This window comes from Phocoena sinus, chromosome 3 (genome assembly GCF_008692025.1).
Source record: "Phocoena sinus isolate mPhoSin1 chromosome 3, mPhoSin1.pri, whole genome shotgun sequence".
NCBI classification, from domain to species: Eukaryota; Metazoa; Chordata; class Mammalia; order Artiodactyla; family Phocoenidae; genus Phocoena; species Phocoena sinus.
Window position 1 is genome coordinate 102,261,611 of NC_045765.1, and position 21,941 is coordinate 102,283,551.

The 21,941-nt window shown below is 37.6% G+C and overlaps 1 protein-coding gene across 15 annotated transcripts in view; it reads left to right on the forward strand.

Annotated features, from left to right (window-relative positions):
* MEF2C (myocyte enhancer factor 2C) overlaps positions 1–21,941 on the forward strand; it is a 148,436-nt gene that overhangs the window by 120,049 nt on the left and 6,446 nt on the right. For all 15 annotated transcript variants that reach the window (XM_032627756.1, XM_032627753.1, XM_032627755.1 and 12 more), the window contains 3 exons: positions 14,614–14,786; positions 17,200–17,329; positions 17,933–18,068. In XM_032627756.1, coding sequence (XP_032483647.1) covers positions 14,614–14,786; positions 17,200–17,329; positions 17,933–18,068 — 439 coding nt within the window. The remainder of the gene's footprint in view (positions 1–14,613; positions 14,787–17,199; positions 17,330–17,932; positions 18,069–21,941) is intronic.

The following is a 21,941-nucleotide window of genomic DNA, read 5'->3' on the forward strand; positions in this document are numbered from 1 at the left end:
CAATTAAGTTAAATATTTTTTCGCCTATAATTTTTTTTCAAAATCTAGTCATCTCAACTTGTAAAAAGGGTATAGTCCCATGAGGGAAGGAAATACATTTTTTAATAAATTTATTTTATTTATTTTTGGCTGTGTTGGGTCTTCATTGCTGCACACAGGCTTTCTCTAGTTTCAGCGAGCGGGGGCTTCTCTTCGTTGCATTGTACGTGCTTCTCACTGCGGTGGAAGAGCACGGGCTCTAGGCGCGTGGGCTTCAGTAGTTGTGGCTCTCGGACTCTAGAGTGCAGGCTCAGTAGTTGTGGTGCACAGGCTTAGTTGCTCCATGGCATGTGGGATCTTCCCGGACCAGGGATCGAACCCATGTCCCCTGCGTTGGCAGGCAGATTCTTAACCACTGTGCCACCAGGGAAGGAAGGAAATAAATTTGGCATTTATTGTTTTCTTATAAATACCAAGAGACCAAAGCGCTCTCAGCTCAATCATAAAGTATAGCATCTTTCCCATCCACTCCCTGCACTGTACCTCTCCCTCATGCCACCATCCAGTGAGTCATCAAATCTTACCAACTTTGCCTCGAAGGTATTTCCTAAAGCTAATCCTTTCTCTCCATTACTATCCCACTGCCCTGGTTCAGGGTTATAGCAACACTCCAGAACTATTTCCAGAGATCCCTAATTCATCTCCCAGCTTCACACTGCATCCCACTCCAGTCTCCTCGTGACTCATTAGTCTTTATCAAAACCTTAAACTAATTGTAGGTCATCGTTCAGATACTCAAAATCCAGCCATGGTTTCCCAGCTCTTTCAGAATTAACCATGAGCCTCTTATCTCTGGCCCATCCCTACTCTCCAGTCTTCAACCTTCTTACCTTCTTCCACTGCCATCAAAAACCCTGCACTCCAACTCTAATAATGGCAAACATTTAAATTGCTCTTACTACGTGACTTACAAAAATTAACTCATCTTTTTGCATTAAAGTATACCTTTAATGTATATATTCATATTAATGCCCTTTCTATAGTTGGGGGAACTGACGCACAGAGAGGTTAAGCAATGGCCCAAGGTGGAACCCAGGCAGTCTGTCTCCAGAGTCCATGCTCTTAACTGCATTGTGCTGCCACTTTCCAAACAGTGTCAAGGCTTCTTGCCTTTGTGTATGCATTCCTAGAACTCTCCTGCTTCATGCTGCTGAGCACTGTTTGTCATCCCTCAGAATTCACTTCAACCATTCAGGAAATCCTTTCCTCACTCTTCCAAAAGGAATTATGCACCTCTCCTTGATTCTCTCTTGGCAGCCTGTGCCTACGTTATTTATTTCCTTGCATTGTAATTGCAATATCTAGGCACACATCTCTCTCCTGGACATTCATCCCTCTAGGGGCAAACTGTGTCCTATTCAGTTTGTATTCCCAGCTCAAGAAATAGGTGAGAGGACATGGCAGATATTCAGTAAATTTTTGTTAGCTGAATAAAGGAAAAGTTGATCTTCTAGACATAAATTTGTAATACTGTTTATGTGAAAAAAAAGAAAGAACACTTCAAAGAAATAATGTAATTTTAAATACAAAAAGATACACCCTTGATCTGTAATTCACAAAAATAATATATTCTTCTGATACTGTGTATAACGAATAGTGCATTCATTATTTAATTAAATGGCTGAGCACTATTGACCAATGAAGTTTTACTAACTTTAACTTACTTAATGGAAAACCTGAAGAGCTGATATACAGCAGTAAATGAAATGGAGGTTGGTACCTCAGACCGTCACAAATTCCCTCTTAAAATAGTGACCCTCTTATTGCTTAAGTTGAAGTCATTTCAGAGATGAAGGCAAGTGGCGATAAAGAAGAAACAGGATGGGGTTGTGCTCTTGATGTAAGGGAAACATACAGCAAGTCATTATAATACATTAGTAATAGTGACACTTGTAGGTTTCAGTTGACAGTTATTCATCCACTATTTAATCCTTTCCTTTCAAGAGACAAAATGAAAAGTCACTGCTTTTAAAATTACATTTTGTCATATCTCCGTACATTAAAGCTTTTAACATGCTAATCTTAGTGGTTACAGATGATTTTAGGATCAGGTTCAACTGAATTTTTGTTAGATTTAATAGAAATAATCATTAGCACAGCCATGCCTTGTGTTGGATTATTCACTTCCCTCTTGGTACCCTTTGTTTTCACTTGGATAACATAGTTGCTTTTTTATTGAGTCAAAAGTACCAGTATGCTCAAGGATATACTGTTTCCTGGTTGAGACCAAAAAAGGGAGGTAGGGGAGCAGAAAAAAACCCTTTAGGAACCTCTTTGAACATTTAGGAGAATTCTACAGTCTACGTAGCTATTTGGCAATAAGGCGAAGGATATTTATGTATATTGATTAATAATTTTAAGTGGCATTTATTGTAAATTAGATATAATTTTATATAAAAAGAAACTAACAGCTGTTTCCTTATTTTGATGTTTATTGTTTACTATTTTATGCATTTGGTTGTCAAGCACTGTCACTTCTAGAATGCTTAATTTATATCAGCTAAATACATGGAGACTTGGTGGTGGCAGTGTACTGCTGTGGATAAACCACTGAGCGGTGGCTGAGTAAGGAGACCTGGCTTCCAGACTCCAAAAACACTCCATCCAGTTAAGACTTTGGGTCATAACTTTGAGCCTCTGAACTTAGTACTCACATTAAGGATAAGACACAAAAGTCTTTAAAGTCCATTTACATGCAGTGTTTTATGATCATATAATCACAAAACTTTCCTAACATGAGTTTTTTGTAATTCATTTAGCATTGGAAAAGAAAAATTTAGCATATTATAAAATAGAACTAAATGAGAAGAGGAAAAGGTCATACAATGTTTAATTATTCTATACTAGTACTATTGCTTTGCAAGTATTTGTTTTTGAGAATACTTATCAAAAATTTCTTGGCTGACTTTCTTATCAACCAAACAGACTTCTGCAATTCTTGCTCAATAATTTAAAATATCAGTGAAGTGGTTAAAAATTCGGTTTAAAAGTATTGGCTTTGGGCTTCCCTGGTGGCGCAGTGGTTGAGAGTCCACCTGCCGATGCAGGGGGCACGGGTTCGTGCCCTGGTCCGGGAAGATCCCACATGCTGCGGAGTGGCTGGGCCCGTGAGCCATGACAGCTGAGCCTGTGCGTCCGGAGCCTGTGCTCCGCAACGGGAGAGGCCACAACAGTGACAGGCCCGCCTACCGCAAAAAAAAAAAAAAAAAAAAAAAAAGTATTGGCTTTAACAAGTTTATATTTTTGTTGTCTAACAAAACACAAATTCAGAATGCAATATTCAAGAAAAGGAGATTGATACCATTTAGTTACTCTCAAATAAGAAAACTTTTTTGTTAGTCTCAAAATATAATTTTATATTACTTTTAAAAAAATTGTTAAGCAGCCAATGAAAAAAATCTGAATTAATAGTTGGATTCTTTTAAAGTATTATGTTAGTTTAAATTGTCCTGAATAAAAATTCTGAACTCATTTGCAGTTTTACCTTGGGAGTTCACCCAAAACATAAATAAAGATCCAACAGCATTGCTTTATTATTATCTATGCAATTAAGTAACAATGATATTTTTAACCCAAACCAAGGTTATCTAGATTTATTAAAAGGAAAAAAAAATACTGTCCTCTAGTTGGAGAATCTACAGCACATGATAATCAGCCACTGCCAAGAAAATCAGTGTCAACTTCCCGTGTACAAGACCTGGAAGAGGATAGGTAAAGCAGTATCTTGACACCATTCTCTAGGGGTCAACATTGAAGTGGGAGAGGCAGGTCAAAGAGGAGACAGGTGAATGTTACAGGCTAAGTCAGGGCACCATCTGCTTTCAACCCTTTTGGTTTGGCTTAATTCTTAAGGAGTTTGATTTCCAGAGGGAAAAACAAAATTTCAAATTATAACTTCCCTAGAGAGGGTTTCAGCAGATTTTAGAGCTTTTGCATATCCATGATGTCTGACCTCACAAGTTGTATTCCTTTTTATCACCTGTCTTTCTATTATATTCAGCAAAGCAATGTGAAAATTGGTCTCTTCACTCATATCCCATTGATTTAACCTAAGAGTGTGATTGATAATAAAACTTTGGTCTTTTTAATATTAATTAAAGAAGTTAACATTTCCTCCTAAAATATTAGTTTTACTCAACGTTTGTCTTTTTTCTCTTAGCATTTTTCTTTGTCCTCGCACAGTGTTGGTTTCTCTCTTTCCTGTTTTTGACATCGCCATAAGATTTTATTTGGAGATAATACAGAAGGAAAAGCTCTTTTCAAAATCATTAGTGATATGAAACTGTACATCAATAGACAGTAGATCCTGACGGAGGGATGTGGTTAAAAAAACCCCTCTTGGAAATCAATGTTTTACCTACCAGGGACTTTTCGGGGCTTCAAGGCTGTCAGCCAAGAGTATAATTTGCTGTTTTTAGACAAACCTTTGCCAGTCTTAAATTTTAGTTAGACTTACATAGAATCTTTTGCTTGAATTTCAATTCTAAGAGTGTATAGTCATGAAACAGTCTCATATTTGAAAGATCAAATCAGATATATTCCTTTAGTTAACTTTCTACTAAAGGAAACTATATTGTACCAAAACCCTGGCTAAACAGTTTCAATTTATCATCTATAGATGTGTCCATAGGGTGCTAAGTATTCACTAGGTTTATTTATTATTGCTCCATTTCAGTTATTTTAACTGAACTTAATATCTACTTAGTAACTGTCTTACTAAACACTGTTCCCTCCTTTCACGATTTTTTGACCTTAGACTCCACTTACAACCTCTAGTTATGGCAAAGAACGGATTTGTCGTGTTCGTAGTGTGAGCAGGGAGAAAAAAATCCCTGCCAAATTAGGTTATTATAATATAGTAATAATAGCAAATCTAAAGCTGTGGTTAATTTACATATTCAAACATGATAACATTAATTTACATAACAATCATGGAAAAGAAACCTTTAGTATTAAGCAACTCAGAGAAAACTATGAAATCATGGAGCAAAATTTTTGCTCAAGCAGTAATTTGGGAAAATATTCTGGAGGCAGATGTTCAGAATAATAAAATCACCAAGAAAAATACATGATATACCAGTTACTTTAGAGATGACATCACCCTTGGAAAGTCTGTGAATTCCCATTTTGCAGGATTGTTGGTGAAAATTAAATGAGATCATCAATACAAGGCAGCACCTAGCACAGTTTCTGCCCTAGAGTAATAAATGTTGGCTCTTGTTAGTATTATAATTATCTATATTCTTGACTTCCTAAGCAGAAAATAAAGCTTAGTTTAATCTAGTCCCAGTAATATTTATTAAATGTGCAGGGTGTGAGTAGTGCACTAGTAGGCCTCACAGAGATGCCTGCCGCGGCCCCTACCCTCAAGGGTGGGAGTAGAGAGGAGATATTAATAAATCTGAGGCAGAAAGGGAGCGCAGTGCGATGCAGTGCAACACATTTCATTTGAACATTATCATCTTCTGATGTGTTTGCAGCAGTTGTGTAAATGTTAAAACCACAAGTAATTATTCTTTCTCTTCTGTCATGTTCTCTCTAATTTGAACTGTCTCAATATTTTTGTTTATAAAAATGACTGAAAGAATGAACAATTGTGTCAATAATGAAGACACCCCCTCATTTTTTAGTAAAGAGACAGCCCCCAAATCGCAAGAAGTGAACAATTAAGTGAGTCATAAATCTATCATTCATTGTTAAGTGGAACTTTTTTTAAGATAGCAAGGTTCCATATCATTTTTGTGGTACGATGAAAAACTATCCCTTCAGTAAGTCCGTACTAAGAACAGACCGATAGAGTGCCTTTGTGCATGGGAAACGTCAAATTGTCGATTTCTTTCTTATTTGCAAGTGGAGCCTTTATTCCAAGAGAAGGAACAATTCAAGGATGCATTCTAAATCTGAAACATCTGGCTTTTGTAATAATGTAGTGGAAGCAGTTTGTGCTCTGGATTTAGATCAGAGCTCTCCCACTTACTGACAAGTCTCAGAAACTCCCGGAACCTCAGTTTCCTCATCTGTCAAAAATTGGGATGATAACGCCTGACCCACATGACTTTCAGGAAAAATGAAAGTGGTCTGCCAACACAAACCTGCTTTATAACACAGACTCCAATCTTTAGGAAAACAACTCAGTAATAAGTAAAAATTCTTTACGTCTGCCTCACAATCCAAAGCCCATTGTATGTGCTGAATGTTTAAAGTTCTTGTTGGCAGATAGACTTAATTTCACAAAAGATACTAAACAAAACACATCTAAGAAACATCAAGGACAAGTGGGGTAAGTAGGAAATCCGTGAAGGCATGGTTCAGCATCAGGGTGACATGGTCAAGCAGAAAAGACACGTCTCTTTTTAGAACGTCTGCTGCCCTCTAACTGGTATAGCCAAGAATAGTCTTGGCTCGGGTGTATTCTTGGGGTATTTTCTAAGAATACACCACAAAAGGCACTGAGGTTTCACAGGAGTTTCTTCTTAGTCTAACATTATACGTTATTATATTATTTCCCTGAGAAACCCCCCGATAGATTGGAGACTTGATTTTACTTTTAAGAATCTGTAATCAGGAGTCTTTAGCTGGATAAGAATCAGAAATCTGATTTGCCCCCATTCTGCAGTAGGCATATTGAAATTTTCATCATTCCCAGATTTCTGACCTCCAAATGTTTTGTGGTTGCCTTTTCCCTTAGAGCCATCCCATGAAAAAGATCTCCTTTCCCCTCAGGAAAAAAAAAGCAAAAAAACAAAAAACTGTGATTTACAACAGCTGAATAACTTATAGTTGGTAGTGCTTTCAATAGCGTTTCAGGCATTCAGGGCAAAGTGAATATAAGACTGAAGTCTAGAAGGTCATAATTTTTTCCCCACTAAAAACTATTTTAGGTGCGTTGCTTCTGGTAGAGCAGTGGGTTGTATGAGCAGTTTTACTATGTACAAATAAAATTACATGAAAAGCCGTAGGTTTATTTGAGACACAAAACAATGTCCTGATATTGGAAACTAACTTACCTTAAAACTTTTAAAGAGTCAAATGTAAAATTAATTGATAGTAGTGAATGTTATCATATATGTAACATCTCTAGTTTAACAAGATTGTATGCTGTAAATATTTTCAAAATTGTTCTGTTGAAAGAAAAAAAAAACCTTAAGTGGGCAAAGAATTTTGCTGAAGTAAACCCCGAAAATCAATACATCAGAGGTTCAGCTGTATGTTCACTTTAATGTTTTCCTGTGGCAGTTTGCTCCAAATTCCCAAAAATAAGATACCATTAACAAACTACTAAACAAAGTAATTTTTATAACCTGTGTATGAGAAATTATTTTCCAGATATCTAATAGTGGATACTATAAAATACTGGGCGCTTCCCTATCATGTTGAGTGGTTCTGATGAAGCTGGTCTCTTAAATAGACAGTAGGCGGGTAAACATCTTCACCCTCTATTACAGAGGAGAAGATTATTGACTAAAGTATTACAAAATCTACCTTTAAAAGCATACTTAATCATCCACTCAAAATAGCACGCTGAAAGTTAAACAGCTGCTCTGGCATTTACTGTAGCTAAACCCAATATTTCCTATTTGTAAATATTTATTTATCCAGAAGGAGACTAGAAATATGGTTTGGAACATCACCATTCTGTGCCCCTTATGTAAATCCAGTGTCTTTTGAACCAGAATTGCTATTTTTGATGCCCAGGTTGACCATGTTCCACATCACTGCTGACTTAGGAGGCCCTTTGAGTCTCATGTCCCTGGTCTCACCCTTTGTTTCCTCTCTTCCTTGGTGTTCCTGTAATTTTAGGATGACGTTTGACAGAGAAGGGTTTTCAAAATCTCAGAGTATGACCAATTCCCAGGAGCAGGGCCGTGTTGTGCTTCAGAGCATGGACTCTGGACACACTGCTGGATTCAAACCATGGCTCAGCCAGCTGATAGCTGTTTGACGCTGGGCAAGTTACTGGACCTCTCTGTTCTTCAGTTTTCTCTTTGTGTAACACAGGGATACTCTTAGCACCTCACAGGGTTGTTTTGAGGATTAAAGGTGTTTTATATCCAGGTATAATAACAAAACACATTGCATAGGTGCCTGTACTGTTCTGGGTACTTAAGATGCGTGCTTGCTGTTGTTGATACTATTGGTAATTAGTACTATATAAAATGCTTGCTGTTGCTAATATTGCATGGTCGTGTTGGTCAGCTGCCTTGGGAGAGTAGGTGGGAGTCTCTGATTCAGATGACTTTTATACTTCTCTCACACTGATGAAATCATTACTTAGCGTGTGAAAACCAAGGCTCAGTATAGTTGAAGGAACTCTAATGGAGACCTCATGACTAGGAACTGGATTTATCTACTTAATCCTCCTTTGTCCTCGAGGCCCATCTGCCTTGTAAATGTTCCTGACTCTGCTGCCTCATTCATACCTCATTCCTCATGTGTTCCCTGGCAGATGTGTCCTAACTAGCTTCCTTATAACCGTAACTCTGTAATGTATCCTTTCTACTGCCACTATTGCTGTTTTCCCAATACACAGCTAACAACGCCCCTTCCTACTCACAAACGACTTTGGCTGTTCATTTTCTATGGTATAAAGTTTAGTAAAAGTTTATTATAAAGTCTACAGTAGAAAGTTAACATGATCTGACAGGCTTGTGTTAGCTTAGCCTACTTTTTCAGCTTCTGAAAACTGCATCCTCTGAAATGATCTATATTTCACCTTCATAGGAATACTTATCCTTCTCGAATGCAGTCGTGACTCTGAGATCTGTCATGAATTCCCTCTCTCCAGGAAGTCTCTCTCTGAACCACCTAGTAAAATCCTGTGCACTCTTAATTGCCACCCTTCTACCATTCTTTTTCCTAGGATATCATGCTGCCCGTCTTTTGGTAGAAAGGTCTGTATGAGTAAATTATTATTGAAATTCATCTTGATATAGAGACAACCTATGGCAGTAAACACTTGACAGTGTAGAAGAAAAGATCCAGCATCTCAGAGTTTTTTTCATTAGGGAAAATTTCTACTTTGAGTCTACTGCTTGCAGTTAGCTAAGGTAATGTGCTTTGAAATGATTAACAGGTGCAATAGGTGAAAACGAAGCTTTAATTAACTCTCTATTAACAAATTTAGTAGGTTGGCACTTGCATGATTTTCTGACTTTTATATTATATGGTTGATAAACAGTTTGTCTCAGTGGTGTACTTGGTCATCAGTGTGTAATCATTATCTAAAATAGAAAATGTTCTCAAGTAGCATAAAGAGGAGAGACCCTTGATGTTTGAAATTAGCAAGTTACACATTATGTTTTCAGTTCTCATCCCACATTCCCTCCGTAACTTGACTTTTAGTCCCATTCCTGAATAATTCTGATTTTTCCAGCATAATCTGCATATGTGTTTTGTGAGCATTTGAAACGCTTAACGGACTAGTGCTCTGTGTAGTATTAGCCTCTAATTATGCAGGATTTTGGAGGAGAGTGAGTTCAAGGTGGGCTGAGGTTGACTGAAAGGTATCATGAAAGCACTGGGCCTTTGCCGATCCTTAAAAATGAATTTGAATTAAACAGGAAATCAAACACTGCCAGTTATTGAACTGCTATAGCAAAGACTCAGGCTTATTCAGAGGATGGTGAGCTTGGCTGTGGCCACTGGAAATTAGGTTAGATAGACAGAGTGGGTCAAACTATGCACAGTTTGGAGAGCCAAGCCAGGGCACTGACCCGCTAGTGTTAACTATGATCTGAAAAAGGAACATGAGAGAAGCAACACTTGAGAAAGATTTTTAAAGAAAACCTTGGGAGTGTACATTAGGTTTATTATAACACATATGCACAAAAATTTGCATACAGCTTCAAGGAGCTCACAATCTTCCGGCAGCCCATCTTAAGGCCTGGTGAAGAACCCTTCAACTAGAGACCAGGAACCCAAACGGGGGGTTATGGAAAGACCTAGTCAAATGGCAGCAAAAGCCTAAATTAGGATGGTGGCAATGGAAATGGAGGGAGACATTTTTGAAGAAAAGTTAGCAAGCTTTGGAAACTAATTGGATATGGAGTTGGAAGAGGAAGCGGGAACGAATGAATAGTCAAAGATGGCGACTTGAGAGACTCCAAAAACAGATCGTGCCAACGAAAAAATTTGCTCCGTGAGGACTAGTTTCTGTTTTGTGCTTATTAGATTTATATTCTTGTATTTATAATTGAAAGTCCAGGAGAGAAAAAAAAAAAGTGACGTGAAAAGACTCATAACGTCTAAACATCCCAATAAGAGAAAGTTTCAGAACTTCGGGCTCAAAGAGAGCTACATACTCAATTGAGCTCTGTGAGACAAGGCAAAATGTCCTCCTCACAACATCTTAAGCCAGGAATATGTTCTTTGAATTTACAACTTCTTAAAATAGGAGTCAATTTAAAAAAAAAAAAGAAAAGAAAAAGCAGCAAGTGTTTTCAAGTTAACTGGAAAGAAAAAAAATTTTTTCTCCTAACACCACATTTGAAGTTTTGTGTATTTACAGTAGTTTTAGTATGAGTGTTTAGAAACTTGTAACCAAGAGACGTAGATGCTATTATCCTTTATGCAAATTATATCGTGAACGCTTAAATTGTTTTCTGTGAAACAATATTTTTAATCAAACGAAACGATAAAACAAACGAACTCTAAAGTTGGTCTGTTCTTCGTTTTCTTATAATCTATAATCAGGAAATCCATTCACTCATGCTTTATAATTTGGGGGCTTTTAAGTGGTCAGGGGAATGTGACATCTGCATGCAGTCACATCCAAATTGATAATGGTCCCAGGCGGAGGGTAATTTTAAAACATGAAGGAAGGTGGAATCTGTATCTCAGAAGGTTATTGAAGGGTGGCGGTTCCCCCCTCCCGACCCCTGACTTTGAAAGAGACTGTTCTTTTGGGAGGATTTATCTTAAGGTAGGACAGCAGCCTCAACCAAGGCCAAAGCGTCCTGAGTGGAGAGGCGGCTGCGGCTTCCGAGCCAGTTTAAATGCAGGCTCTTCTTAGCAGTAAACCACACGAATGTATTCATCACTGATTTTCAAATGATAGGTTTCTCTAGCACTGGTTTAGGATCCACAGCCTCACATTCCAGAATCTATATTATGCCAAAAGAATAACAACTTGGTGGCTGGAAACAGAAATGGTTATTATACGGCTCCAAAATGCTAGCTGGCACAATACGCTAAAAACAGCAGAAACCCACCGGTAAAAGGTAGAATGTATTTGTTCTCAAAAATAACTTTATGCTCTAAAAATAGGAATCTAAGAAGTGTCATCGTGGTTCAAAATATTTTACCTTCCATATGTAAACACCTTAAAATATGTGACTAATCTTCGAGAATGGCATAATTTCCAAACAACAGGAAATATTCCAAGGGGAAAAATAGAATGCTTTTCCAATCAATTTTTTAAGTTTTGAGGCATTTATTGGGTGAAAAACTATAATATATGTTTGCTTTTTTTCCCCCCCGACTGCTGCCCCAAATCATTGTTTAAAATGTGGGCAAAAAGGGGTAGGCATTCTTGGAATTTCTCAGTTTACTGCAGAAGATGTTTGTTTTTTTTAATTAAAAAAAAAAAGAGCTTTTCTCAGAGCCTTCGTGCAGCATTTCCATTTTCACACACTGGCCCAGTGCTCGTCATATCACAGGACAACACATTTCATAAAGTGGTTTTACTTCCTTTTAGCAAAATAACTCCTCCATGCAAACCAGTATCGGCATCTACGACGCCGGGGTTTTAGTTTCTTCAGATCTGTTCAAGCTTCATTGCACTGCTTAACTGACTTTTTTTTCCCCCTTTCTTTTGAAATTACCCAGCTAATTTTCCATTTGATTGTTTATTTAAACCAGATCTCACGCAGGCTTAATAGATAAGTGACATAGGCATTCAGTGTGTCTGTCAGTCTGAGCTTCAGCTGACAGGAAAGTAGAGAGCAAACTTTGTCTTGGTTTTCTCGCTCCCTTTTTATCCAGTGGAATCTATTAATTAAAACGAAAGCCCTAGCATAGTCACGATAATGATTCAGTAAGACACCTTAAATATAAGACTCCTGTGAGCATTCCATTTGATCGAGCGTTTTTCTAAGTGAACATATCCTTTGTGTTTCTCCTAGTGGAAAAAGGTAAATTGCATTTGTTTCATAGAATAACTTTTGCCACAGAAAACAATCCAAATTAACTGTAAAAAAATGTTTTGGGCTTTTGACATATTTAGCTGGCTTTAGAGAATTTAGCTAATTTTCTTGAAGTTTTATTATAGAAGAGTAATTTACATACAAATTCAACCAACACTTCTTAAGCAACTACTTTATACTTGACACGCTTTGGGGGAGGAGTTGTTTGTTTTATTTTGTGGGGGTTTTCTTCCAGTAAAGGGGAGAATTTTATGCATAATCCAATTGACAGATTTAATCTTGTAGTTATTTGTTATATATTCAGCCCGTTTATTCATGCATAAAATGAGACAAGTAAATGAATGGGGTATGAAGAACCAGTGTGCTCTCCACAGTGTGCCTCAAATAGATTCTAATTCAAAAGATGTACCCATAAATCTCTCCTGAAATAGGCAAACCTGGGCTTTGCCTTCCCAATTCCTCATCATAGCTCAGGTCATCATAGAAGTTTCCAGACTGGATCACACTATCAGGCCTTCCTAATGACAGAATATCCCAATACCAGTAGGTCTCTCTGTCCACTTAAAGGCCTGTGTTACCTCTGCTCTGCAACCTTCAGGGGTCTGCATTTCCACCGTTTAAACCCAAGACATGTTAGCCTGGAATTCACAGGCTAAACTTCTGTGGGTTCCACAGCCCAACCCTCCATATTCCTTCAGGGTCTCTGACACTCCCCTCTTTCCATGGGTTGCCTTCTCACCAGGATGCTCACATGCCACCTTGCACCTTTCCCAGTGCCTGGTCACAAGCCCAGAGATCTTACTACCTCCTCTCTTTTCTCAAGACTCACATCAGTTCTTGCCTCTTCCGTGAATCTTGTTTGGATAATCTCTTCCCTCCTGGGAACCCAATAGCACTTAATCTGTACTGCTCTGTGGCACATCACCCCAGGCTGCCTTGTCTTAGTGCGTATGTTTCACGCGTGCCTGTATTGGATTGCCACAAAGGGACTACAGGGCCTTTGAGGACCGGGGGCTTGTCTCTGCATCCCCACTGGGTAGCACACAGTACCATTCGTCCTGGGGTAATAGATACTTGTGTTTTACAATAATGATAATGATGACAGTAACAACGAGGTTTGACTGTCTCCTTTAGAGAGCTTTAGAAAACAACTGTCTAGGTAGGTTTCCAGCACGGGTTGTTGAATCACCTAGGTGGTTTCTCTTATTCTCCAATCAGAGATGGTAGAGGAAGCCAGCAGGGGACTTTCCGGTTCAGCTCAGGTTGCATCGACGCCCTCCACAGCTCTGCCTGTCACGGGACAGTATATTTTGAATTATGACAAATGGACACCTTCAGATAGCCATTTGTCTGTTAGTGGAGGGCTAAGTATCAGAGACCAAAGAAAACCCTTTCAGGACGGTTGCCACTCGGTGGCTACTCCTGTGCCCTGTGCATCAGCACTTTAGTGGAGGCATCATCCCCTCATTTCGGCTCCTGAGAAGGAGTCCCGCTTTTTGAAGTTCTGTGTGAGCAAGAAAGCAGGGCTTCAGGTTCGTACACTGAGCTTCGTGAGGAGAGCAAACCAGATGGAAGAAAGCCATAGGGAGGAATCGCTCAAAGACAAGGGGAACTGAATAGCAAAGCGTGTGAGAGGCTGCTACACCTCCTGCGTGTTCTAGAAATTATAGTCTTGCTGGTATGCCCTTTCTTCACTTAAGGACACACAGATACACAAAATAAAACCCAAATCGCTGAACCAAAAGAGTGAGTCATGCCGGCCAGGCCTCCACCGAGCTAGTCAATTAAAGTGCAGGCCCAATTCAGTGCTTTTCTTAGACCGTGAACGACTGACTGTCTGACTTTCTTCCCAAATTTTTTTTTTTAATTAATGAATTTATTTATTTTTGGCTGTGTTGGGTCTTCGTTTCTGTGTGAGGGCTTTCTCTAGTTGCGGCAAGCGGGGACCACTCTTCATCGCGGTGCGCGGGCCTCTCACTATCGCGACCTCTCTTGTCGCGGAGCACAGACACGCAGGCTCAGTAGTTGTGGCGCACAGGCTCTAGTTGCTCCGCGGCATGTGGGATCTTCCCAGACCAGGGCTCAAACCCGTGTCTCCTGCATTGGCAGGCAGATTCTCAACCACTGCACCACCAGGGGAGCCCCCAAAATTTTTTTAATAGCATAAAAGTATATGCTGGTGTCTGGGCAAGTTGCTATCTATTAGGTCTCTTCTCATTAAGAGTTTTTAATCTTCCTTCAGAGGAATGTTAAATAACTGATTGGGTTCCTGATGTGGAGGCTGTCAGTCATCCTGTGAACTTTCAGTGTACGTTATTGTCTCACCCTGTTAATCCTTTATTCTTAATCTCATGTAGTGTATTCTCTAGAAACATTTTTGAGTCTAGATTTTTTTCTTTTCCTCAGTGCTCTCATTGTTTTGTGTTAACAGGGAACGGGTATGGCAATCCCCGAAACTCACCAGGTCTGCTGGTCTCACCTGGTAACTTGAACAAGAATATGCAAGCAAAATCTCCTCCCCCCATGAATTTAGGGATGAATAACCGTAAACCAGATCTCCGAGTTCTTATTCCACCAGGCAGCAAGAATACGATGCCATCAGTGGTAATGTGAAATTACATTTTAAATAAATGTTGCTGTTTTGTATGTTTTGCTATTTGTATATTTGTCTGACTTTATGAATTACTCACATGCTCCCAGAAAATTAACGCGTCAGTGCTATTGCTGGGGCCCTGTTGGATTTAGCTATTATTTCTGGTAACTAGTGTGCATTTTCCCTTTTCCGTGGAAAAAAAAGAACCAACATCCAAAAAAACTCCACTATAGGGCTGGTGTTCTGGGGCAAAGAAAACATTTCCTTTTAAGGCCTCCAATTTATAATTAGAAAAAAATCATTACCTAGTACTCTGCTTATGACACATATGATTTGATTTGACCAATGGTAGAAACACACTCACAGAATGAGGTATTTCATAACAGATTTTTACAGTATTGAACTAAATAAGTATGTCCTTAAGGTACTGACAATGAAAAATCTTCCTCAAAATTCCTAAATGAACTTTCTCCCGTTCGTTAGCAATTCTTTTCTTAGGTGTATTGCAATGATAATGTTTAATGTATCACATGCCTATGCACTGCCTCAATTCATCTTTCCAAATATGCATTTTATGACAGTAGTTACCTCTCAAAAACAAATTGTCTTAAAATTCTAGGCATTTTGAGAACAAAGGTTATATTTTTATTTTACATCAAAAAACAGTTGTGGCACTTATAAGAATAAATAAATATGAAATATAAATAGTATCCCTGGAAGCTATCATTTTTCTTTCTCCTGGGTCTGCAGGACGAAGGTGAAGATAATATTGTGGGACCACATTCAGCAACAAAGAGACTTACATCCGCGTTCTCCAAATTAGCTTTGCTTAAGAGCGAGAACATTTAAAACCAAGATTCAGTAGACAGATTTAGATCATTCTGCAAACACATTTTTTTTTTCTTTCTCTGCTCTGTGGCAAGCTTCAGGGTAAAACAGTCCTGCAAGCTGATTAGTTTATTATGGCACAGTGCAGATTAATTTTGAATATCAGCCCCCAAAAATTCACATAATGTGCAACATTCCCTTCGGAAAAGGCTGGATAAATAAAACCTCCCACAGGGCCACAGCCAAGCAGTGTGGGCCATGCATGGCAGGCTGTCTCTATCAGCAGATTTATTCCCAGTCCCTTAAAACTGAGGCTTTCCCAGGGTTTCTTGTGAGCCATCCGTCAGGTCTCTCACTGGCAGCCAGGTGCGGTTTCCCCCCTCCTCCAGCAAGTGGGGTTTCAAAGTACAATCTTTTTTTTTTCCCTCAAAATGTGGTGGTGAAATAATGAACGTTGAGACACTGACCTGTGCTGAAAACTGGATAGATTGTCTTCATGTTTGAGACAAACAGCTCATTAAAGAAAACAAAGAATGTCTTTGTAAGGAGTTATCTTTAGAGTCTGAGTTTTAAAACTGTTCAAACTGTTGTCTCTATCAGAAGATGCTTCTCCTTTTGTTGAAAAGATTTTGCCCAATTATAAATATTTACAGACACTAATTAATAAAACTCCTTCCACATGCTCTCAGTCTGAGGATGTCGACCTGCTTTTGGTAAGTGGTGAGGGTGCTTCTCTTCAATGGCACGTGCAAGGAGAAATCCAAAGTGACTGTTAGGTGGAGAGGAAGCAGTAGTAAAATGGAAAGATTTCAGGAGTTAGTGTGTGTCAATATTGATTATATTTAAATGCCATTCATTTCAAGTATCACTCATAGGTGAGATATCAGGTTATCTATTTTTCTGTGTCAACCTCTGTAAGTAAAGGCCATGTTTTCAATTTATTTTAGGATTTAATTTATAGTAAAATTGTAACAAACAAAAATATCCTTAGTTATTTAAAACCATGAATATGCTTATTTTTCTAAGAATTAAATTCTCAAGATATTTAAATTTATATGAATTTTTAATCTCCTTGCTCTAAGGAATTAAATATATGTTAGCTGCTTTGCCATCTAGTTTGAGGGAAGGTTAGACGAATCTGAAAAAAAGTGGTCAGAGCACCACCTGCTGGTCAAAATATAGCATGAACCCGCTACCCATCTGCTCTGGTGTGTATAGAACTGAGCATAAAAACCACCATGGTTGATTTTAATTTTTTTTAATTTGCATTTGAATAAAAACTGAAACAATAGAAGTACAGTATACATATTTCATCAGTTTTCAACATAGTCTGTTTTTACCCATAATAAAGCTATGGTACTTGTTACTAGTTCAGTTGCCTAGGAGATACTGATGTAATGGGTTACTATGGCAACAACTGGTCTCTTGAAGGATTGTAAATGATAGGGTTGGCAGAGTTCATAGAGACACATGTTAAATGATTAATTTCATGAGATTTGTACCAAGTTCTCTTTATGTGCAACACTAATACTGAAATCTAGTATTTTTAACTCTTAAAAAATTCTATAAGTAATATCTTTTTATTTACTTTAAAAGAATCAAAGGATAAATAACTCCCAGTCCGCTCAGTCGTTGGCTACCCCAGTGGTTTCCGTAGCAACTCCTACTTTACCAGGACAAGGGATGGGAGGATATCCATCAGCCATTTCAACAACATATGGTAACGGTGAGTAGTTTGCCATGTTCAAATAGTACATTAAATACTTTTTATTAAAAAAGCAAGATGAAAAAGATATTACTCTTTAGTCTGCTAGGAAGCTTTATTTAATACCTGTGGAGTCCAGAGCACTATACCATTACCTATTCATTACTAAGACAAAGTGAATATCCACATGTTTCTTTCTTAGTGAGCAAAAGTTTTATTAACCCAACCTGAATTCAATATATAAGAACAATTTCAAGAAAATGAGCTATTGTTTTTTTGATGTAATAGAAAGCTCACTTTCTCAAGGTTGTTTAAAAAACATTTCTAGGTCATCAAATACTATGTACCTACTTGTGATACCAGATTGTAGTTCTAATAAACTAGAATTACAGGCGGTATTACATTGAAGTTTTCACAGAATACTTAATTTTTGGTATATAGTATATCTCTTTTAAATTAAAATTGTCCCTAATGTTTTATCTCCCTCCCTTCTGCAAATAAAAAAAAAGTATAACAATCATTAAATAATACTAATAGAATATTTTAAAAATTGAAAATGATTATTCACCACTTGATAATTTCCAAATTGAATATGTTCCCTGACTCTCTTATTCTCTTCTCTAGAGTACTCTCTGAGTAGCGCAGACCTGTCGTCTCTGTCTGGGTTTAACACCGCCAGCGCTCTTCATCTTGGCTCAGTAACTGGCTGGCAACAACAACACCTCCATAATATGCCGCCATCCGCCCTCAGTCAACTGGGGTAAGCAATATTACTTCTTTCATAATACACTTTTAGAATGCATTGTTAAATGACAAATGGCAGTCTCTAACTGTGTGCTCTAATGTTCCTCTAGAGGATGTAAAATTCTACTTTATCAAAATCTGGAAGTTTAATACCTTTCAGGTAGCTTAAATATTACTTTCCTTCTTCTTTATGAGGAGGGAGAGCTCTGTGATGATAGGGTATGTTATTTCCCAGTTGTTTTAGGCTATATTTGTTTCTACTTCTGTCAATGATAAGTTTTTCTTCAGTTAAGTTTTCACATAGTTCATGTGGGACATAAGAAAACATTTATAGTTATTAGTTTTTTTAATTTTTGAGATATTTGAGAATCCTTTTCACTTAGCATAAACTACATAGTTCATGCCTAATGTAATGAACATAGTTAGCCTAATACTCAGAGGGTCAGTTATTCCACTGATATACAAACTTCATATATTTATAATGTACTCATAATATAGTTGTATATTCATAGATGTATGAATTTAAATGTATGTATATGTGCATACATACACTAATTATCTAAATTTGGGTATAAAAATAATTTTTGTTGTTTTCTGACGTCAGAAGATGTCTATTTCTGCCCCCTTGTGGTACTTTTGAGATATGTCTTTATTATAGAAATAACTCCTGTCATTTATCAATAGGAAAGTTCAAATCCTAAAAGGCCCAGAATTCACAAATAATACTACTTGTAAAACCATTTTTAAGTTTAAAACATGAACCAAAGACATGACTTTCAGTTTAATAACTCCAAAACTTCAATTAATCTTCAAAAGAAATTACTAGGAGGATATAAAATATTAAAGACAAACCATTTTTATATTTTTATACTTATATTTTAGAAAAGTGGGGTATGCCTACCCCACTTTTACTTTTCTGCTGAGATGTTGGTTAAAATCGTTAGCTAATTCTATGTTCATATTCTAAGGAGATAATGAGAATAAAACTCTGATTAGAATAAAAATCACTGATTACTATCACAACTTCTCTCTTACTCCGCTCCAGCCCCACTAGCTTTCACGTGGAATTGATTTCACATAGATTACTGCTCTGGTTGTGGAGTCTTCACCCATTTACTATTTGCTTATATGCATTTTGCTCACTAATCACTATTGTTGAAACTCTAACCTCTCATGTAAAAAAATAAAAGAAATTCACTTGACACTGTTGCTCTGCTTTCTTGAAAGATTAACTTTGAAGATATGTTATATGTTGAACAGCAACAGAATGTCTCTATTTAGAATAACATTTAAATTTAACCAGAAATGTTAACTATCCAAATAGACATTTATGGCAATAACTTTTTCAGGCAGTTATCACTAACTACATCGTATCAACCAGGCAATCTTAAAATACATACACGTGGCATTGTACTTCTGTGGTTCGGCAGTGAATCCACTGTTCGTGCCTCTTGTCAAAAATAAAGGTAGCTGTTTACTTCTCATTTTTCACAAAATTCATCCATTATAGTACTGACTTTCCCTAGAAATTATTAATGTCAAAAGCCATATTATTTTCTCCGACTATGGCTTTCTTTTCAGTAACACCCAATAATTTGCATTTTTACATAGAAAACACATGTATTTACGTATTTTAACTACACTACAATTTTTAAATTCTCTTCTATTACATGGGAAGAACAAAATTCTCTGCTGCCTTTAATAGAGGCTTCAGTAAATGAGAAAGAAGTGACAGCCCTGGACTAGAGAGGAACTGAATTACAACAGCCAAGGATGAAGCATTTTGCTTAATTCCAGTTTCTTTCAACACCAATTCTCATGGTGCATGAGTTGACTCTGAGTTATGTGTTTTTATTGCACTTAATCACTTCCCTTATCCCTCAAATAGATACCCCTTCCAGGCCTTCTAATTTTAGCCTGCCTGCCTGCCTGCCTTCTTTCCCTCCTTCTTTCCTTCCCTCCTTCCTTCCTTCTTCCCTCCCTCCCTTCCTTCCTTCCTTCCTTCCTCTTTCCCTCTCTCTCTCTTTCTCTGTCTCTCTGTCTCTCTGTCTCTCTCTCTCTCTCTCTCTCTCTCTCTCTCTCACACACACACACACACACACAGTAGTTTTCAAAAGGAGATTCCTTCAAATGAGCTAGCCTATGCTCACACGATTAAATATTAAAAAGAAAAAGAAAATCCCAAGTTGTAATAGTTTTGTAAAATAAATTACATGAGCTGCCTTTATTCCTTACAATGTAAATCAGTTTTTAAAAACTGATATTTTTGCAGGCCAAAGTAGTCCCAAATGCTTGTGTGGTGGACTCACATTCTTTCGGATAGATACAGTGTTCAAAGCAGAGTAAAATACCTTTCAGCCCACCTAAGTAGTAATTCCTCGCAGCCCAAGAGGGTTGCCACAATTCTTTCTCAAAATTAAAGAAGTATGAAAGAGCTCTTCATATTTTGTTCATAGAAATACCTTTAAGTCCTTAAAGCTATACTGTTAGCACTATCTAGTATCTGATTTTATCTAAGCAAGTTAAATAACCAGCATAAACTGACCTATGTAGGGGGCAGAGCAGACTGGCAGAAGGAACTTGCCATCGAGGGTCAGCAAAAGTCATTCGAATACTAATATTTGAGAAAATGACCCTCAAATTTTTTGGTATTTTTCTCCTACCACCTAAAAAAAAGACAACCTATTTGCTAGAAGCATTTCCATCATCATCCTTGTTGATGTGGGTATTCAGTACATACTGAGAGATGACTTTTAAGTAAAGATGATTTTTAAAACGTTAGGTTACATATAGTTTGATAGTCTAATTTCCAGGCGGGGGCAGGAAGAAATTTGAATAAAGCTACCCAGTCATGTTTCATTTCTCAACAATATGGGGAAGGTCGGTGTTTCCCCAGCTGGAAGGAAGGCATCTGTAGTAGCTGGGAGCTTGCGGCAGGACTGGATATGGGAACGTGCATATCTGGCTTCTGTCTCCCCATGTACCTCCTCACATAGGAAGTATCTCACAATTATCTGTGTCTGTAAAAATTTTGTTCTCAAGAACAAGTAGACCAACATGCTTATATCTGAATCTAGTATATATACAGCGAAGTGCTGTTAATGCTCCTTTTTCAAGAGCATACATCTTTGATAATGGAGACTAGCCAATTAAACTTCATTCTCTTTTGAATCCCATAGCACAGTATAATGAAGCTGAATCTAAGATATCACTTACAATGCATTACTGTGGATTTAGTGTCCCCAGAACTACTCAAAATGCTTCATGAACGCTTTCACTGTCAAATGAAATGCCACCAACTAAGTTTATCTTATCTCAGGGACTAGCCTATTTGTTTGTAGGAAAGGATAAACAAATGAGTGTTGTATCTTTTGTGGGGAAGAGATATAGCAAAATCTGTACAAGCCAGTTGACTTTAGGAAATGGAGTGAATAAGTAGAAAAAGCAGCTTCCAAAAGCTGTATTAAAGAAACAGCATTTTGATTTTATTATTTTTTGCTCAGTTTATGCAGATTAACTGCTTATACTGGTTCAACTCACCAAATTTTTTTGTCTAATGTTCCATGTCACCCTGCCTCTGAATCTAAATGTCAAAGGGCAGGCAAAGGTACTTATTGATATGCCACTTTATTTTCAGACCCCTAATTGACATTCATTATTAAACAGTTGTGTGGTTCATAGTAGAAGCATTTAATTAAATTTTAGTGAAATAGTCTTTCTTATCCAGAGCCAGGAAAATTCTTTCTTCCGGAAATCAAAAGATGATTTCCTGTGACATCAAAATGAATCATTAAGTAACTCTGAACCAAGATAAAATAGTCCACTATTATGGATCCTTTTGAAATACAGGTGTTCCCCTCCTCATTTCAATACCTTTTTGATTTAAAGA